The 15,425-nt window shown below is 45.4% G+C and overlaps 1 protein-coding gene across 2 annotated transcripts in view; it reads left to right on the top strand.

The window, feature by feature from the left end:
• Nucleotides 1–8,302, top strand: part of ARHGAP36 (Rho GTPase activating protein 36) — a 29,536-nt gene extending 21,234 nt beyond the window's left edge. Inside the window, exons 2-12 of one of the 2 annotated variants that reach the window (XM_012458717.2) lie at nt 1,797–1,955; nt 3,203–3,268; nt 3,757–3,992; nt 4,234–4,426; nt 4,643–4,698; nt 4,926–5,076; nt 5,593–5,741; nt 5,913–6,089; nt 6,330–6,427; nt 6,560–6,666; nt 8,145–8,302. In XM_012458717.2, coding sequence (XP_012314140.2) covers nt 1,797–1,955; nt 3,203–3,268; nt 3,757–3,992; nt 4,234–4,426; nt 4,643–4,698; nt 4,926–5,076; nt 5,593–5,741; nt 5,913–6,089; nt 6,330–6,427; nt 6,560–6,666; nt 8,145–8,302 — 1,550 coding nt within the window. Of the gene's footprint in view, nt 1–1,702; nt 1,956–3,202; nt 3,269–3,756; nt 3,993–4,233; nt 4,427–4,642; nt 4,699–4,925; nt 5,077–5,592; nt 5,742–5,912; nt 6,090–6,329; nt 6,428–6,559; nt 6,667–8,144 lie in introns of those variants that run through there. The other variant, XM_012458716.2, reaches the window with a different exon arrangement.
• Nucleotides 8,303–15,425: the final 7,123 nt, after the last annotated feature.

Raw genomic sequence — 15,425 nt, 5'->3', positions numbered from 1 at the left:
CTCTCTACCCAAAACAGGGTTTTTTCGTGGCTTTCTTTGGTTTTTCAAAGGTGCAGCTCTGACTCTTTCACTCCCTGACTAAAACCCTGCAGTACTTCCCTATTGCCTTCAGGAAGAAGTTCAACTCTTTAAGCTGGCTTATAGGGCCATCCATGATCTCATCCCTGCCCATCCAGTTTTATCTCCTTCAAATCCCTTTATGCAGTTTCAAGAATATGACAACCTCTCTCCCATCTCTTTGTCTTTGCACAAGCTGTTCTCTCTCTCTCTCTGGACGCTGCCCCCCGCTGCCCCCCCGCCCCCCCCGCCCCCGGCAGACTTAGATGTTTTCTCCTTTCTGCTTTCACAGTACTTTGTTTTTATCTTGGACGTCTGACATCACAAGATTTTGTAAATTGTTGCTAACCTGTGTATCTCCCTCACGACACTGTTAAGTCTTTAAAGAAAGAAATAGTATTATCTTGTTCATCTTTTGAATCTTTAGTGCCTGGCACAAAGTAGGCAATTAATACAGGATTTCTTTTCTTTAATGAATGAACAAATGAGTAATAATAGAGAATGTGCTGGAAAGGATGCTGTGTGAGGCGCAGGGGCATACCCAGCGGGGGATGCTGTGTAGTCTGGAAGTACTATAAGATAGTGGGCACCATGGAGAAGGCACATATAAAATAGGTTTTACCGTTGCACTAAGATAAACTTCACTTTGATCACCAATTCTGTTTAAGGAGTCTTACTAGAAGTGGTCTGGAAATGATGTTTGTTGGTTTTGGTACAAATGAATTTTTTTTAAAAAGTAATATAATCAAGTGGTACAATGTTTGGTATATAGAGAAAAGGCAACAGGCAAACAAAATCTGACCAGTTAATGCAAATGCTGTTAGCATCTGAGTGCATTTCCTTCAGTCTTTTATTTTTATGCATGCTTTTCTTCATGTAGTTGCAATCGAAATTAATACAATTCTGTGTTTTGTTTTTGTTGTCAAAAAAACTCTTTGTAAATATCACTTTAATGATTGCATAGTTTTTCCATACTGTGGCCATTACAAAGTTTATGCAACTAATATCATTGCTGGGCTAGCTCTTCTTCCCCCTTTTTTTGTTACTATTTTGGTTTATGTGCATATGCTTTTTCCTGTCTGTAAGATGATTTTATTAGGATAGATTCCTAGAAGGGGAGTTACTAGGTCAAAGGGCCTGGGGACGATTTTTGGCTCCAGACCCATGTGTTCAGTTTGCTTTCTGGAAGACTTGTATGAATTTGCAGCTCTCCTAGCTTAGATAAAAGTCCCCCTTTTATTCAACCTGGGCAGCACTGAGTATCATCATGAAAAAAAAAAAAAAACTAAAAATGTTCTAATTAATTAATGGAAAATATTATCTTATTTTTGTTTCAAAGTGTTTTTGTTAAAAAATGTTTTTGTCTTTTATTTTTGTTCTTCTTGTTTTTTCTCTTTGTACTTTTTTTCTAATTGCGTTTTCTCTTTTCTGGACTGTCTGTTCAGGGCTGATGTCTGTTAAGGGCTGATTTTTTTGAAGTTGGATTTTTTTTTTCTTTTTTAACAAAAGCAATCAGAGGCTGTTCTGCTTGAGGGTGAAGCCGCCTCCCAGTTTTCCCTCCCCTTTTGCCCCCACCCCCATAGTTCTGTCCACCAGGTCCAGTGACAATTGGATGATGCAGCCTTGATAATCATTCCATTCCAGAATGGGTGGCTGCATTCCTTTTCTGAAGGCAGCAAGGGCATTGTGCCCCAGAATCATGCCCCTTTTGTTGTTGTTGTCCGCCTTCATTTTTTTAGTGAGTGTCTTGGGAGGAGCCCCAGTACACAACCAGGAGCGCAGGACGAAGATGGTATCTATACACAGCCTCTCCGAGCTGGAGCGTCTGAAGCTGCAGGAGACTGCTTACCGCGAACTCGTGGCCAGACATTTCCTCTCCGAATTCAAACCTGAAAGAGGTAAGCTGTACCCCGGAGTGTGGCATCCTCGCCTTCGGGAGAGTGGACCCTCCGGGCAGTACGGGGCGGATTAGGGGGTCTAGAAGGGTGGGAGGGGCCCACGCCTGGTCTCGGACCAGGTTAGTTCTCTTGGCGTCTGGGGAACTGAAGAAGCCGAAGTTGAAGGCTGTTTGTTGAATTGCGGAAGAGGTAAAAATTAGTTGAGTTTGGACGAAGCCTGGGGGTTGAGGGACAATAAAACAGACGGGCAGATGTCAGGGACAGACAGGTGGACAGAGAGCCAGTGAAGAGACCGACGCACCAAGTGCGGTGCGAGAATAAGGCAGAGCGAGACGGGGGCGCAGAGGGACGCTCTGGGAGAGACCTGGGACAGACAGAGACAGCGCGATCGAGAGACAGAGAGTAGAGGGAGATAGCGAGACAGTGTGTGAGAGAGAGATGCTCCAAGCCGGGCGGTGAGCGGGAGGGCTGTGCGGGCGCGGGGGAGGCGGCGGGAGGTGCGCGGCGAGCGCTGCCCACCTCTGCTTGCTGCCGGGGAGCGAGCAGGACGCGGCGCGGGACGAGGTTCGAGCGCACCGGGGAATCTCAGGGTACGCGCGCGGATTTGGCAGGGGAGCCCAGGAGAGGAAGGAGCGGGTAGCGCGGACCCGGGGGCGCCCCATAGGGATTGGAAAGTGCTGGGGGTGGCAGGTTCGCTTTGCGCGCGCGGCGAGCGCAGATAGAATAGGGTGAAGCAAAGGGCGAGGAGCCCCCGCTGGCAGCCACTGACGCCCGATTCGGAGTGCGGGGACAGCCAGGTGTCACCGCCTCTCCTACGGCAGCTCAGGGGGCGGACGGCAACCGGGTACGAGCGCTCCCGCAGTAACTTGCGACCCTCACCCGAGGTGGCGCTGCAGGAGAGCCCCTCCCTCCCCTCTCCTGTTGCGCGATCCGTGCTTCGGAGCCCCGGAATTTCTGTTTTAAGTGGTGTATTGAGCAACTACCGGTGCGTTGCAAGATGCGCGGTGCGCACGCGGCGCATTAGATTGTTTGGCTTGGTTAAATTCTTGGAGTCTGATATGAGAGGCTTGGTCTTGTTGTCAGGTGGGGAAACTGAGGCTTAGAGAAAGCAAATCACTTTTTGCAGGCTGGACAGAGCTCGCGTCTCTACCATCCCCTCCCGCTGCTGCCGATCAGTGTATTGGGGTGTTTTAGTCACTTTTCAAGTCCTATTTGTGAGTGTATCTTTTCTTTTTCTCTTCCCGTAGCTCTGCCTATTGACCGTCCGAACACCTTGGAGAAGTTGTTCGTGATTTTGAGAGGACCAGAGAGGGGTGAGGGGGCTCTTGTATTTTCTTTAGAAAAAAAATAGAATGCTAGCCCCCTGCGTGGTGTGGCCCTGGAGACTGGGTGGCGTCCACTGTCCCGGGAGACACTCTCCTCCGCCCCCAAACCCCACAGCGGGTGATATCAGGAAATGGCGCAGTAGCTGTAGGTGCTTGAGGCAGTCCTCTCAGACCTTCCTGGTGGACTCACCCCACACAGATCAACCCAAAGAAATCGCCCTCATTGCTTCAAGGTAGTCACCCCCAGGGAAAATTTAAGGCAGGGACTTCGAGCCTCTTCGGGGTGGTTGAGTAGAGCTGAAATCACCGCGGGGTCTTTTTTGGCTAGCTCCCCAGGGAGGGGCGCTGCGGGTCTGGAGAGGTGGGGTTTGCCGTGGGTGGTTGCTGGAAGGAGTGTTACAGACCCTGCAGTTCCTCCTGATTTGAGCGCCGCGAGGCTTTGACGTCTGTCATTCTTTCTCTCTGTGGCTCTCCAGTTGTATCACTCAAGACATTTGGCATTCGCCTGGAAGAGGTCCTAGTGAACGAGCTTACCCGCCGCAAGCAACTGGAACTGACAGCCGCGATGCCGGTTGAAGAAGCCAGCCGTCAGGGTTCGGGCCGTCGTCGGGGAAATGTGGTGCAAAGGATGTTTGGCCGCATCAGGCGCTTTTTCAGTCGCAGGAGGAATGAGCCCACCTTGCCCCGGGAGTTCACTCGCCGTGGTCGTCGAGTGAGTTAAACCCTCCAGGTTTTAGGCAAGGGTCTTTCCTGAGGTATGTAGGAATGTAAGGTCGGAGGGTCAAGGCCTGCGTCCTCAGAGGGAGTGGGGAGCTGAACACAGTATGTTGAAATGATGTCCTTGGCTTGCCACAGAGAGAATGTATCTTAGTCTGAATGTCATACAGTACTCAGGAAGGTCCTAATAGACTCTCTTTATTTCCCATTTTAAGAGAATCTGGATTTCTCCACAGGGTGCAGTGTGTATGGATAGTCTGGCTGAGCTGGAAGGCGGGGACCTGCTGCTGCAGACCCTGCAGCTTTCAAAAGTTTCCTTTCCAATTGGCCAGAGACTTCTGGGATCCAAAAGGAAGATGAGCCTCAATCCGATTGTGAAACAAGTCCCCCAGGTTGTTGAGACTTGCTGCCAATTCATTGAAAAACATGGTAAGTGAGCTCCAAATGGGTAAATCAAGGAAGGAGGCAACTAACGGGAAAGGAGGGATGTTCTAGAAATGGGGGGGGAAAGGAGGTCGGGAATGAAGGGCTTGGATAACATTCCCCTGACACCAGTGGAGGTCAGGATGCAGTGGGGGAGGAGAAGGGAAATGCCATAGAAAAGGGGTTCAGAGATGCTGACCACCCTCCGGTCTTTTCTTTCAGGCTTAAGCGCAGTGGGGATTTTTACTCTTGAATACTCGGCGCATAGAGTGCGTAAGGTGAATTGGCTATGTTTACATGTTTGTTCCTCCGGAGAAAGAGTAGGAGGAGGTGGGGCTCCCCCATAGACCTGACTACCTGGTGGGGGGAGGAGCAAGGTCTTCTTTGTAGCCCCCAGGCCCACCATGTTGCCAGCTACCTCCACTGAAGCCTGAAACTTATTGAAGGAATAAGATGGAGCCTGTGGTGGGCGGGGTAGACAATCTATGTCTTCTCCTTTTCCTAGCTCCGTGAAGCATTTGATCAAGGCCTGGATGTAGTGCTGGATGACAATCAGAATGTGCATGATGTGGCTGCACTCCTCAAGGAGTTTTTCCGTGACATGAAGGACTCTCTGCTGCCAGATGATCTGTATCTGTCATTCCTCCTGACAGCAAGTGAGTCTACTGACCTCCTTAGTAGGGCAAGGAAAGGAAATATTACTGGAGTCTAGGAGTTCTAGGGACAGAGGTCAGGCTGGAGGACTTTGAAGAACTAAGGCAGAATGAACATAAGAAGATGAAGAAAAAAACCTCTCCAGAATACATACAGTTATTATTTGTCAATTAAAAATAAAATATTAATAAAAACTTCTCTGAGTTACTTTCTTTGTATCTCTTAATGTTCCATTATAAGTTTGTTGTTTGGAAATTTCTCTAGAGCTTCTTGAAGCTGTGTGTTCCCTCTCAGGTCAAAAAAGAACCCGGGTTCTGTAGAAGAGGTCTGATTTTGATGGGAGCACTTCTTGCTTTCAGGGTTCCTGAGCTCAAATGCTTTGGAAATGAGCAAAGGCAGGATGCCTGGGTACTTTTTCCATAACTGCCAGCAAATTTCAAGCAGAATCCCACCCCTACTGGTATCAGTCTGCTGCCAAGACTGTCCCCCTGAGACAGCCCCTGTTTTCCTTCCTCTAGCTTTAAAGCCCCAGGATCAGCTTTCTGCCCTGCAGTTGCTGGTCTACCTGATGCCACCCTGCCACAGTGATACCCTGGAACGTCTGCTGAAGGCCCTGCATAAAATCACTGAGAACTGCGAGGATTCAATTGGCATTGATGGACAGCTGGTAAAAAAAATCTGGGAAAGAGTAGTGAGAACTGTAGTAGGGGACATATGTGGGAGTATACCAGCAAGAGGGTGGATGGAGAGGGGAGAGAGGAACAAGAATAAAAAGAGACATATCCATTTGTACAACTCCCGGTACTACGTCAATCACTTTCTGTCTTCCATTACCTAGGTCCCAGGCAACCGTATGACTTCTACCAATTTGGCCTTGGTATTTGGATCTGCTCTCCTGAAAAAGGGAAAGTTGGGCAAGAGAGAGGCCAGGAAAACAAAGCTGGGGATTGATCAGTATGTTGCTTCTGTCAATGTGGTCCGTGCCATGATTGATAACTGGGATGTCCTCTTCCAGGTAGGTGCAAGTTTTGGATGGACTTATTTTACACATCCCTCTCCTGTTCACAAGGCAAGGCACAGTTGTACCTTGTATCTTTGAGGGTAGCCAAAACAGGCAGCCACAAAATCTTCCAGTCTAGAAATTTCTCCCACATTAGCTGGCCTTGGTACCTTCAGTCCTGGGAACCTGAAAGAGATGAGTATAAGTGAAAAGGTGCTGTGTAATAATGGCCAATGTTGCTAATTCTACCCTCAGGTGCCTCCCAATATTCAGAAGCAGGTTGCAAAGCGTGTGTGGAAGTCCAGCCCAGAAGCGCTTGATTTTATCAGACGCAGGAACCTGAGGAAGATCCAGTGAGTGTTTTTTGGGTTTGTTTGTGCTTAGCCTGAAGCACCTTCTTCTATGGGGTTTTCCAACTCCAGCCCATCTTTATATTAAGTAATGCAAATACACAAACTGACTTTTTCAAAACCCTTCCCATTCAGGAGTGCACGCATAAAGATGGAAGAGGATGCACTACTTTCTGATCCAGTGGAAACCTCTGCTGAGGCCCAGGCTGCTGTCCTTGCTCAAAGCAAGCCTTTTGATGAAGGTCAGTTCCCCGCTGCAGGTCAGACCCTTGCTGAAGGTCAGGCCCTTCTTGAAGGCCAGGTCCTTGCTCAAGATGAGCCCCTCGAGGAAGATGAGTCCTCTGAGGAAGACGAAAAGCTAGTATTTGAATATCTTAAGGAGTAGTCTTTGGGGAAGCTCTAGGTCTAGAAATCCCAAATAACCTTGAGATTCAGGGCCTGCATCTTGAAGGAATACCAGAGCTTGATGAGGAAGATGATGATGATGATGATACTTTAAATTTTGATGATCTTCCTCCCCTTGGAGATACTCTAGAACCAGATTATGCAATTCCAGAACTCATTGCGATCCCAGACTTTGAAGAAATACCATATGTAGATATGGTCCCAGACCCTGAAGGAGCCTCAGATGTGCAAGAAACCCCAAACCCTGGAGAAAACCCAAACCATGACCTAGAAGAAGGGCCGGATTTTGAGGACCACCAAAATCTTAACCTTGCACGAATTCCCTATCTTGATGTAATCCCAAACAATGAAATCGCAGACCATGCAGATGCTTCAGATAATGATGAAACCCAGGAATCTGAAGAAGACCCCAGTCTTGAAGAGGTCCCAGTTGTTGACGAAGTCCCAAATGATGAAGCCTCAAATGCTGAAGAAATCCCAGACTATGAAGCCCCAGAGGTAAATGGAATTTCAGTCCCAGCTCTTCATGTGGTCCCAAGCCATGAGCCCAAGGATGCCCAAATTCACAACAAAATTCAAGATTATCAGAAAGACCAAAGCAATGCATTGGAAGAAGAAGTTAACCACTACGGCTCCAGAAACTGAAGATGTATCCATTCTCAATACAATTCCAGACCCTCCACAAGACCTGGCTGTCAATCTTGAAGAAGTCATGAATGTGGAAGAAGTCCCAATGCCTAAAGATTCTGACTCTAACGAAGTTCAGAATCCAAAGGCAATTCAGTTTCATAAAGATGCAGATCTTGCATTCCCTGTAGATACCACTCTCCTTAAACACAAGTCTCAGCCTGGCCAAGTCATGGACGACAAGTCCTCCCCAGAGGTGTTGAAGAGCAACACCTGCTTTCTCTCTTCCATGCAGTGCTGCAAGCTTTCGGCTCCAGCTTTGTTACTCATCTGCTTGGTAAAATTAGTCAGGTTACTCGTAGGGTGGTGGTGGTTATTAGGAGGTCGTCCTTTTACCAGTCTCTCTGGTGGTATTGTCCATTCCCTCTGAACACAGGGTATCTGTCTTACTCTTTCTCTTTCCTAACTCAGCTCTTCTTCCAGTTTCCACAGTGGTCCTAGATTTGGAGATCTGTATTCTGCTGTCAGGCTGTAATATTCTTACATGTCAGATGGAGATAATCATTCCTGTCCTACTTTCTTGCCTCATACTGTATTTAAAACTCAAAATTAGGTCTTAGTGCCTTGAGTGCTGTGCAAAGTATAAGGTCTAGAAATACACGGAATTAACATTGTTACTATTTTCCAGGTTCCTCTGAGGAGCCAGCTGTGCCTTCCGGCACTGTCGGTTCCCATGACGATGAGGAAGGAGCGGGTAACCTCCCCATTCCAGAGCAAGACCGCCCATTGCTCCGTGTGCCCCGGGAGAAGGAGGGCAAAACTGACATTGGCTACTTCTTTCCTTAGGTGGTTTTCCTTCTATAAGGTGCCGGACAGGGGAAAAGGGTGGGGATAGACCTGGAATGTCACAGTTAGTGTTAAGGAGAGAGTGGAGGGTAAAGATCTGAAGGCAAGAAGGAGTTCCACCTGATGCTCGGGTCAGGATGAGAATTCCAAACACATTGCCAGCCCCTTCACTGGGGATGCTTGGTCTTTTCAGCTGGTAAAAGCAGAGACGTTTCTGTGTCGCGCCCAAGCTTCCAGTGCTAGCTTGCCTTTCTCTTTTACCCCTGATCTTGAGTTTCTCTCTCTACAGACTATCCTTTAACTGATGTGACACTTGTGGTAAACACCTCCCCCGGGGAAGCTCACAAATCTCGAGGTGCTTTCCCTCCCCCAAATGGGATTGCATGATTTTCCTGACTTTCCTACCCTCCTCCTGAGAGCTCAATTGGGAATGCCCTCAAGAGGCATGCTAGAATGTTAGGTCATCCTACTGACAGCTGACAATTAATGAGAAATAATGTGACACCAACTTATAGCTGTGTCACCGCAGTAATTCCACCCTTGGGATTTTGCCCCCCAAATTATTCAGATCAATGGCTCATCAAATGGCCTCTCCCAAATTTCTGTGCAGCTTTGCTCAGGTCACACCAATGGGGAAACCTCAAGTGTAGATCTAATTAGTATTTCTGATATCCAAAGTTAGAGGAAAAATTAGATTTTATTACCTGGATCTGTTTTAGAGACAATTGGTGTTCACACCCTGTTTTCAGCAAAACAGCTAGTTAGGTAAGGACACATAGTTCCAAGTAGCTAAAGTCATCTGATTACAAATGTTCTTAACGATCATCTCTGTAATTCCTTTACACAGGGCAGTACAAAATTTCGGGACATGCTCTGGTAACACACAGATATGGGTTATGTATGACATCCAAAATTACAACTGATATTATGGGTAACAACTGCTAAGGTCCATAGAATGAAGAATGTATTGTACTGAGGGATAGAAATTGATCATATAATGGGTAACAACCACTGAACTCGAAGATTTGTGATTGTTAAAACTTCCCTGGCATAAAACTTCTCTGGCTTAAAACTTCTCTGGCATTTAATCATTAATAAACATCTGTATTGTGACAGCAGCATATTCATGGCTTACTGTTTTTTGTTTTGTTTTTTTTTTTTAACTTGGGGAGTGAGCTGGGAAGCTCTGACTAGACAGCTGAAGGGGAAAAGGAGAGGTGAACAGAAATAAACAGGACAGGGTGATATAAAATAAAGAGAAGAGGATGACATGGGATAAAGGGAAGGGAGTGACTTGGAATGAGGGGGTGGAGTGAGGTGGAACAAAGGGGAGGGAGTGAGGTGGAAAAAAGGGGGATAGAGTGATATGGGGTAAAGGGGAGGGAATAGAGTTTAATAAATGGGAGGGAAGACATGGAATAAAGAAGGAATTACTTGGGATAAAGGGAAGGGGGTGATAAGGAATGAGGATGGAATGAGGTGGAACAAAGGAGAGGGAGTGAGGTTAAAAAAGGGGGATACAGTGATGTGGGATAAAGGGGGAGTGAATAGAGTGGAATAAATGGGAGGGGGAGAAATGGAATAGAGAGGGAATGACATGGGATAAAGGGAAGGGGGTGACATGGAATAAACGAATGGAGTGAAGTGGAATAAAGGAGAGGGGTGATGTGGAATAAAGGGGAGGGGGTGTTATGGAATAAAGAGGAGGAGGTGATATGGAATAAAGGGGAGGAGGTGATGTGGAATAAAGGGGAGGGGCGATGTGGAATAAAGGGGAGGGGTGATGTGGAATAAAGGGGAGGGGCGATGTGGAATAAAGGGGAGGGGTGATGTGGAATAAAGGAGAGGGGTGATGTGGAATAAAGGAGAGGGGTGATGTGGAATAAAGGGGAGGGGTGATGTGGAATAAAGGGGAGGGGTGATGTGGAATAAAGGGGAGGGGCGATGTGGAATAAAGGGGAGGAGGTGATGTGGAATAAAGGGGAGGAGGTGATGTGGAATAAAGGGGAGGGGTGATGTGAAATAAAGGGGAGGGGTGATACGGAATAAAGGGGAGGAGGTGATATGGAATAAAGGGGAGGAGGTGATATGGAATAAAGGGGAGGAGTGATGTGGAATAAAGGGGAGGGGTGATGTGGAATAAAGGGGAGGGGTGATGTGGAATAAAGGGGAGGGGTGATACGGAATAAAGGGGAGGAGGTGATATGGAATAAAGGGGAGGAGGTGATATGGAATAAAGGGGAGGAGTGATGTGGAATAAAGGGGAGGGGTGATGTGGAATAAAGGGGAGGGGTGATGTGGAATAAAGGGGAGGGGTGATGTGGAATAAAGGAGAGGGGTGATGTGGAATAAAGGGGAGGGGTGATACGGAATAAAGGGGAGGAGGTGATATGGAATAAAGGGGAGGAGGTGATATGGAATAAAGGGGAGGAGGTGATATGGAATAAAGGGGAGGAGGTGATATGGAATAAAGGGGAGGGGTGATGTGGAATAAAGGGGAGGAGGTGATATGGAATAAAGGGGAGGAGTGATGTGGAATAAAGGGGAGGGGATGTTATGGAATAAAGAGGAGGAGGTGATATAGAATAAAGGGGAGGAGGTGATATGGAATAAAGGGGAGGAGGTGATATGGAATAAAGGGGAGGGGCGATGTGGAATAAAGGGGAGGGGTGATGTGGAATAAAGGGGAGGGGCGATGTGGAATAAAGGGGAGGGGTGATGTGGAATAAAGGAGAGGGGTGATGTGGAATAAAGGAGAGGGGTGATGTGGAATAAAGGGGAGGGGTGATGTGGAATAAAGGAGAGGGGTGATGTGGAATAAAGGGGAGGGGTGATGTGGAATAAAGGGGAGGGATGATGTGGAATAAAGGGGAGGGGTGATGTGGAATAAAGGGGAGGGGTGATGTGGAGTAAATGGGGGTTGAGGTGGAATAAAGGGAAGTAAAATAGAATAAAGGGGAAGGGCTATAATGGAATAAATGGGGTGTAATTATTAATATTAAAGTAGAAAAGGTTAAGGGGAGATGAAGGAGAAGTAAGGGAAGCGAAGGAAGCTTAAGAAGAGATTCTATAAGGGGGAAGGGAGGGGAATAAATGAGGAGACCAATGGATATTTTCAACTGAGAAATTCCCCCTGAATCAGTGAAAAATAAAATCTGAGAAACATGAGCAGACACATGACTTCCAAGGGTCAGAGGAAGAACATACTGCTGTCTGACTGATGGGACTTCCAACTTTTCTTGAAAACATACGGCTTCATGACATACTTGGAAGTTTTCCATGTTACATACAGGGCCTTAGAAAGTGGAATGGGTTGTGTTATTTATTTCTACACACTTCGCTTTAGGATAATTCCTTGCATGGAGCTTTACAGATTGTGAACATGTAGTGTTGTCCCCTCCTATACTAATATATTTTTTGAATAATAATAATCATGATAGATAACACATATCGAGGTCTTCCAAAGTATCTGACACTGTGTTAAAAACTTTATGTTCATGGTTTAATTTAATATTCACAACACTGGGATATGTGCTACTAACATCTTCAATTTATTCTTGAAGAAAATGAGGTACAGAGAGGTTAAATAACCTGCCCAAATTACACAGTTGGTTAGTGGAAAAATAAAGCTAACTTGTTTAAACACTAGATTATACTGGCCCATTCATCTTGGGATTTTGCCTCAGACAAAAAGACGCATTGTGATGTCTGCAGCAATTTTGAAAAATTGGGGTTTGGACTTTCAACAAGCAAGTTTCAGGTTTCTTCCTTATAGATCCTTTCTCTCCAGAAAGGACAGGCTATTAGACAATAACTATAATATTTCAGGGAGATTCTAGCAGTTATACCCTGGGCTTACAGATACCAGAGGCAGAAGAAAATGTAGGAGCTCATCCATTCCAACCTTCTTGTTATTGTATGTATGGTCATACTAGGGCTCAGACTTGGGAAAGCTCAGAGATCTGGGAGTAAGATTCAGACAGACCTTCTGACTGCATTCCAGGACTTTATGGGGTCAAAAAAGTAAAATGTGTCCCATGAAAACTTTATGTGTGCTTTCACAATTCAGCTTCAAAACAAACAAATAAACCAGATAACAAAGAGGAAAATAAATTATTTGAAAACATTCCCTTCACTTTCTGGCCTTCCCTGAAACCAAGTTTTCTCCTAATCTTACATTTCTTCCCAGGGCCAACGCCTAACTAGACCAGGGACTGGGCCTGAGAGTGTTCATAGATGTGGGCATTATCCTTGCTGTCCTCCACACTGTAAGCACCAGCTCAGAGGCTTCCTGACACTGCAAGTCCTGTCCTTATTCTGGATGCCACCAACAATCCACACATGGAAGTCTTACCACGTACACCCTGGCCTCACACCTCTCTGACCTTTAACTTAGTACCTCAACCACTCCCAGTCACTTGCCATCACTGGGCACGGCTTCAACTCCAATATCCCACTGAGAAGCAAATCTTCTAATAAAGGTTGGGTCCATGCCATTTGCTCTTTGGCTTCACTGAAGGGTCCAGTGCCCAAGATCTTCCTTTTCTCTTCACTTTTTTGTCTGTCCAGCCAAAATCTTGGGGCATATTAATTTAGTATTAACTCCCTCTTCATCCCCTTGCCCTCCAAATACCATGTCTGCACTATTTAGCCCCAGTTTTGGGTCTCTCCAAACAAATGCTTTCTCCGATCCCATAGTAACCACTGTGGGAGAAAGGAGCAGCACCCCAACTATTGGTGCCCCTAACAATCAGAATTTCCACCCTCAGCTGACCCTTCTGGCCACTCTGCAATTCTTTCACACGCCCCAGGTCATCTCTTTCTCCGATTTTCCTCTCATCTGTACCCCAAGTCTTTTCATTACTCCTCTCAAATAACAGCCCCTTACATTCTACCATTACCACACTTCATACAATGGCTCAGACTCCTACTTCATAAAGGAGATTGAGGCTAACTTCAGCTTTTTACCCCCACACCTACAAAGGTCTTTTTGGCTTCATGAGCTCTCACTTCATATCGCACGCACTGCTTCATATTATATAGCACTCCTGCAGCTTACATGTTCCTACTCTAGTTTCTTTTCCCTTGCTCTGTCCTCTGCTTTCCTTCTCCATTTTCCCCGCCCCTACAACCTTGCTTACACTATTATCTCAGTTCTCTTGCCCGATTTTTAGATCTCTCCTTCTTTACTAGTTCCCTTACTTCAGGATATTCTCATGATCAAGTGTCTCCCATCCTTAGAAATAATTCCTTGATCCGTCATCACCCTGTAACAATTGCTATATTACTTTTTTGCTAAGCTCATTGAAAGGAGAATCTATCCTATTCTGTATCTTCCTTTTTTTTTTTTTTTTTTGAGACAGGGTCTCATCTCAGTTGCCCAGGCTGAAGTGCAGTGGCACAATTGTGACTCAATGCAACCTCCACCTCCTGGGCTCATGTGATCCTCCTGCCTCAGCCTCCCAAGTGGTTTGGACTACAGGCGTATGTCTCCAAGCCCGGCTAATTTTTTTTTTTTTACTTTTTGGAAAGATGGGGTTTTGCTATGTTGACCAGGCTGATCTTGAACTCCTGAGCTCAAGCTATTCACCCACCTTGGCCTCCCAAAGTGCTGGTATTACAGGCGTGAGCCACTGTGCCTGGTCTGTATCTTCCTTCTCACTTGCCTTTTATTCTTCAGCCCATACCAATCAGGCTTCTATTCCCACTACTCTAATAAAATTCACCACCAATAACCTATTATTACATTAAATATACATTGATGGTGTACTTATTTTCCTCAGTCTCAGTGACACCACCATCTCCTGATATTTTAAAAATTAAACATTTTTATTTGAGGTAATTGTAGATTCACATGCAGTTTTAAGAAACAATACAGAGGTCCTATGTATCCTCTACCCAGTTTCTCCAGTTGTACTGTCTTGTAAAGCTACAGTACAATATCACAACTAAGATACTGACATTGATACAGTCCAGATAAGCAAAGTTCCATCACCATGAAAATCCCTCCTGTTGCCCTTTTATAGCAAAATAGACAAATCTACCTTTCATCCCCACCACCCCCTCTTCCTAACGCCTGGCAACTAATCTGTTATCCATTTCCCTAATTTTATCATGTCAAGAATATTATATAAATGGAATCATACATACGTGAGCTTTTGGGATTGGCTTTTGTTCATTCAACATAACTACTCTGAGATTCATCCAAGTTGTGTGTAGCAGTACTTCACCTCGTTTTATAGCTGAATATTCATGGTATACATGTATTATAGTTTGTTTAACCACTCACCTACTGAAGGACATTTTGACTGTTTCTCCAGTTTGAGACTATTATAAATAAGACCACCATGAACATCTGAGTACAGAATTTGAGAGGACATATGTTTTCAGTTTTCTGGTTGAGTGCCCAGTTGTGCAATTACTAGGTCGTACAAGAAACTGACAAACCACTTTCCAGAGTAGTTATACAACTTTGTATTCACAGCAGCAGCGTATGAGCGATCCAGTTACTCTGTGTGCTTGCTAGCATTTGGTCTTGTCACTATTTCCTTTTATCTTGTTTTATCTTGCCCATCGTGATAATTGTGTAGTGATATCTCATTGTGGTTTAAATTAGTATTTCTCTGATGCTTAATGACATTGAACATCTTTTTATGTGTTTATTTGCCATCTGCATAGTCTTCAGTGAAATGTCTGTTCATGTGGACATCGAATTGCTCTGGCATCAATTGTCGAAAAGACTATTTGTTCTCCATTGAATCGCTTTTGTGCCACTCCTTGCATGATTTTTGGTGAGAAGTCGACTGTAATTCTTATTCTTGTTTCTTTATAGGCGAAGTATTTTCCCCTCTGGCTTCTTTCATGATTTTCTCATTACCTTTGGTTTTCTTCAGCTTGAATATGATATGCTTAAGTATGACATTTGGGTATTTATATTGCGTGGTGTCACCTGAACTTCCAGGGTATGCGGCTTGATGTCTATTATTGATTTTGGAAATCGGTCTACCATTATTATTTGAAATATTTCTTCTGTTTCATTTTCTCTCCTCTTTCTGGTAATCTATTTACATGTTACATCATGTGAAAATGTCTCATAGTTCTTGGATGTTCTTTTCTTTTTTCA

This window comes from Aotus nancymaae, unplaced genomic scaffold (genome assembly GCF_030222135.1).
Source record: "Aotus nancymaae isolate 86718 unplaced genomic scaffold, 86718_ANA_hifiasm-v0.15.2.pri h1tg000004l, whole genome shotgun sequence".
In the NCBI taxonomy this organism is placed as follows: Eukaryota; Metazoa; Chordata; class Mammalia; order Primates; family Aotidae; genus Aotus; species Aotus nancymaae.
This window is presented reverse-complemented; position numbering and strand designations above follow the sequence as displayed.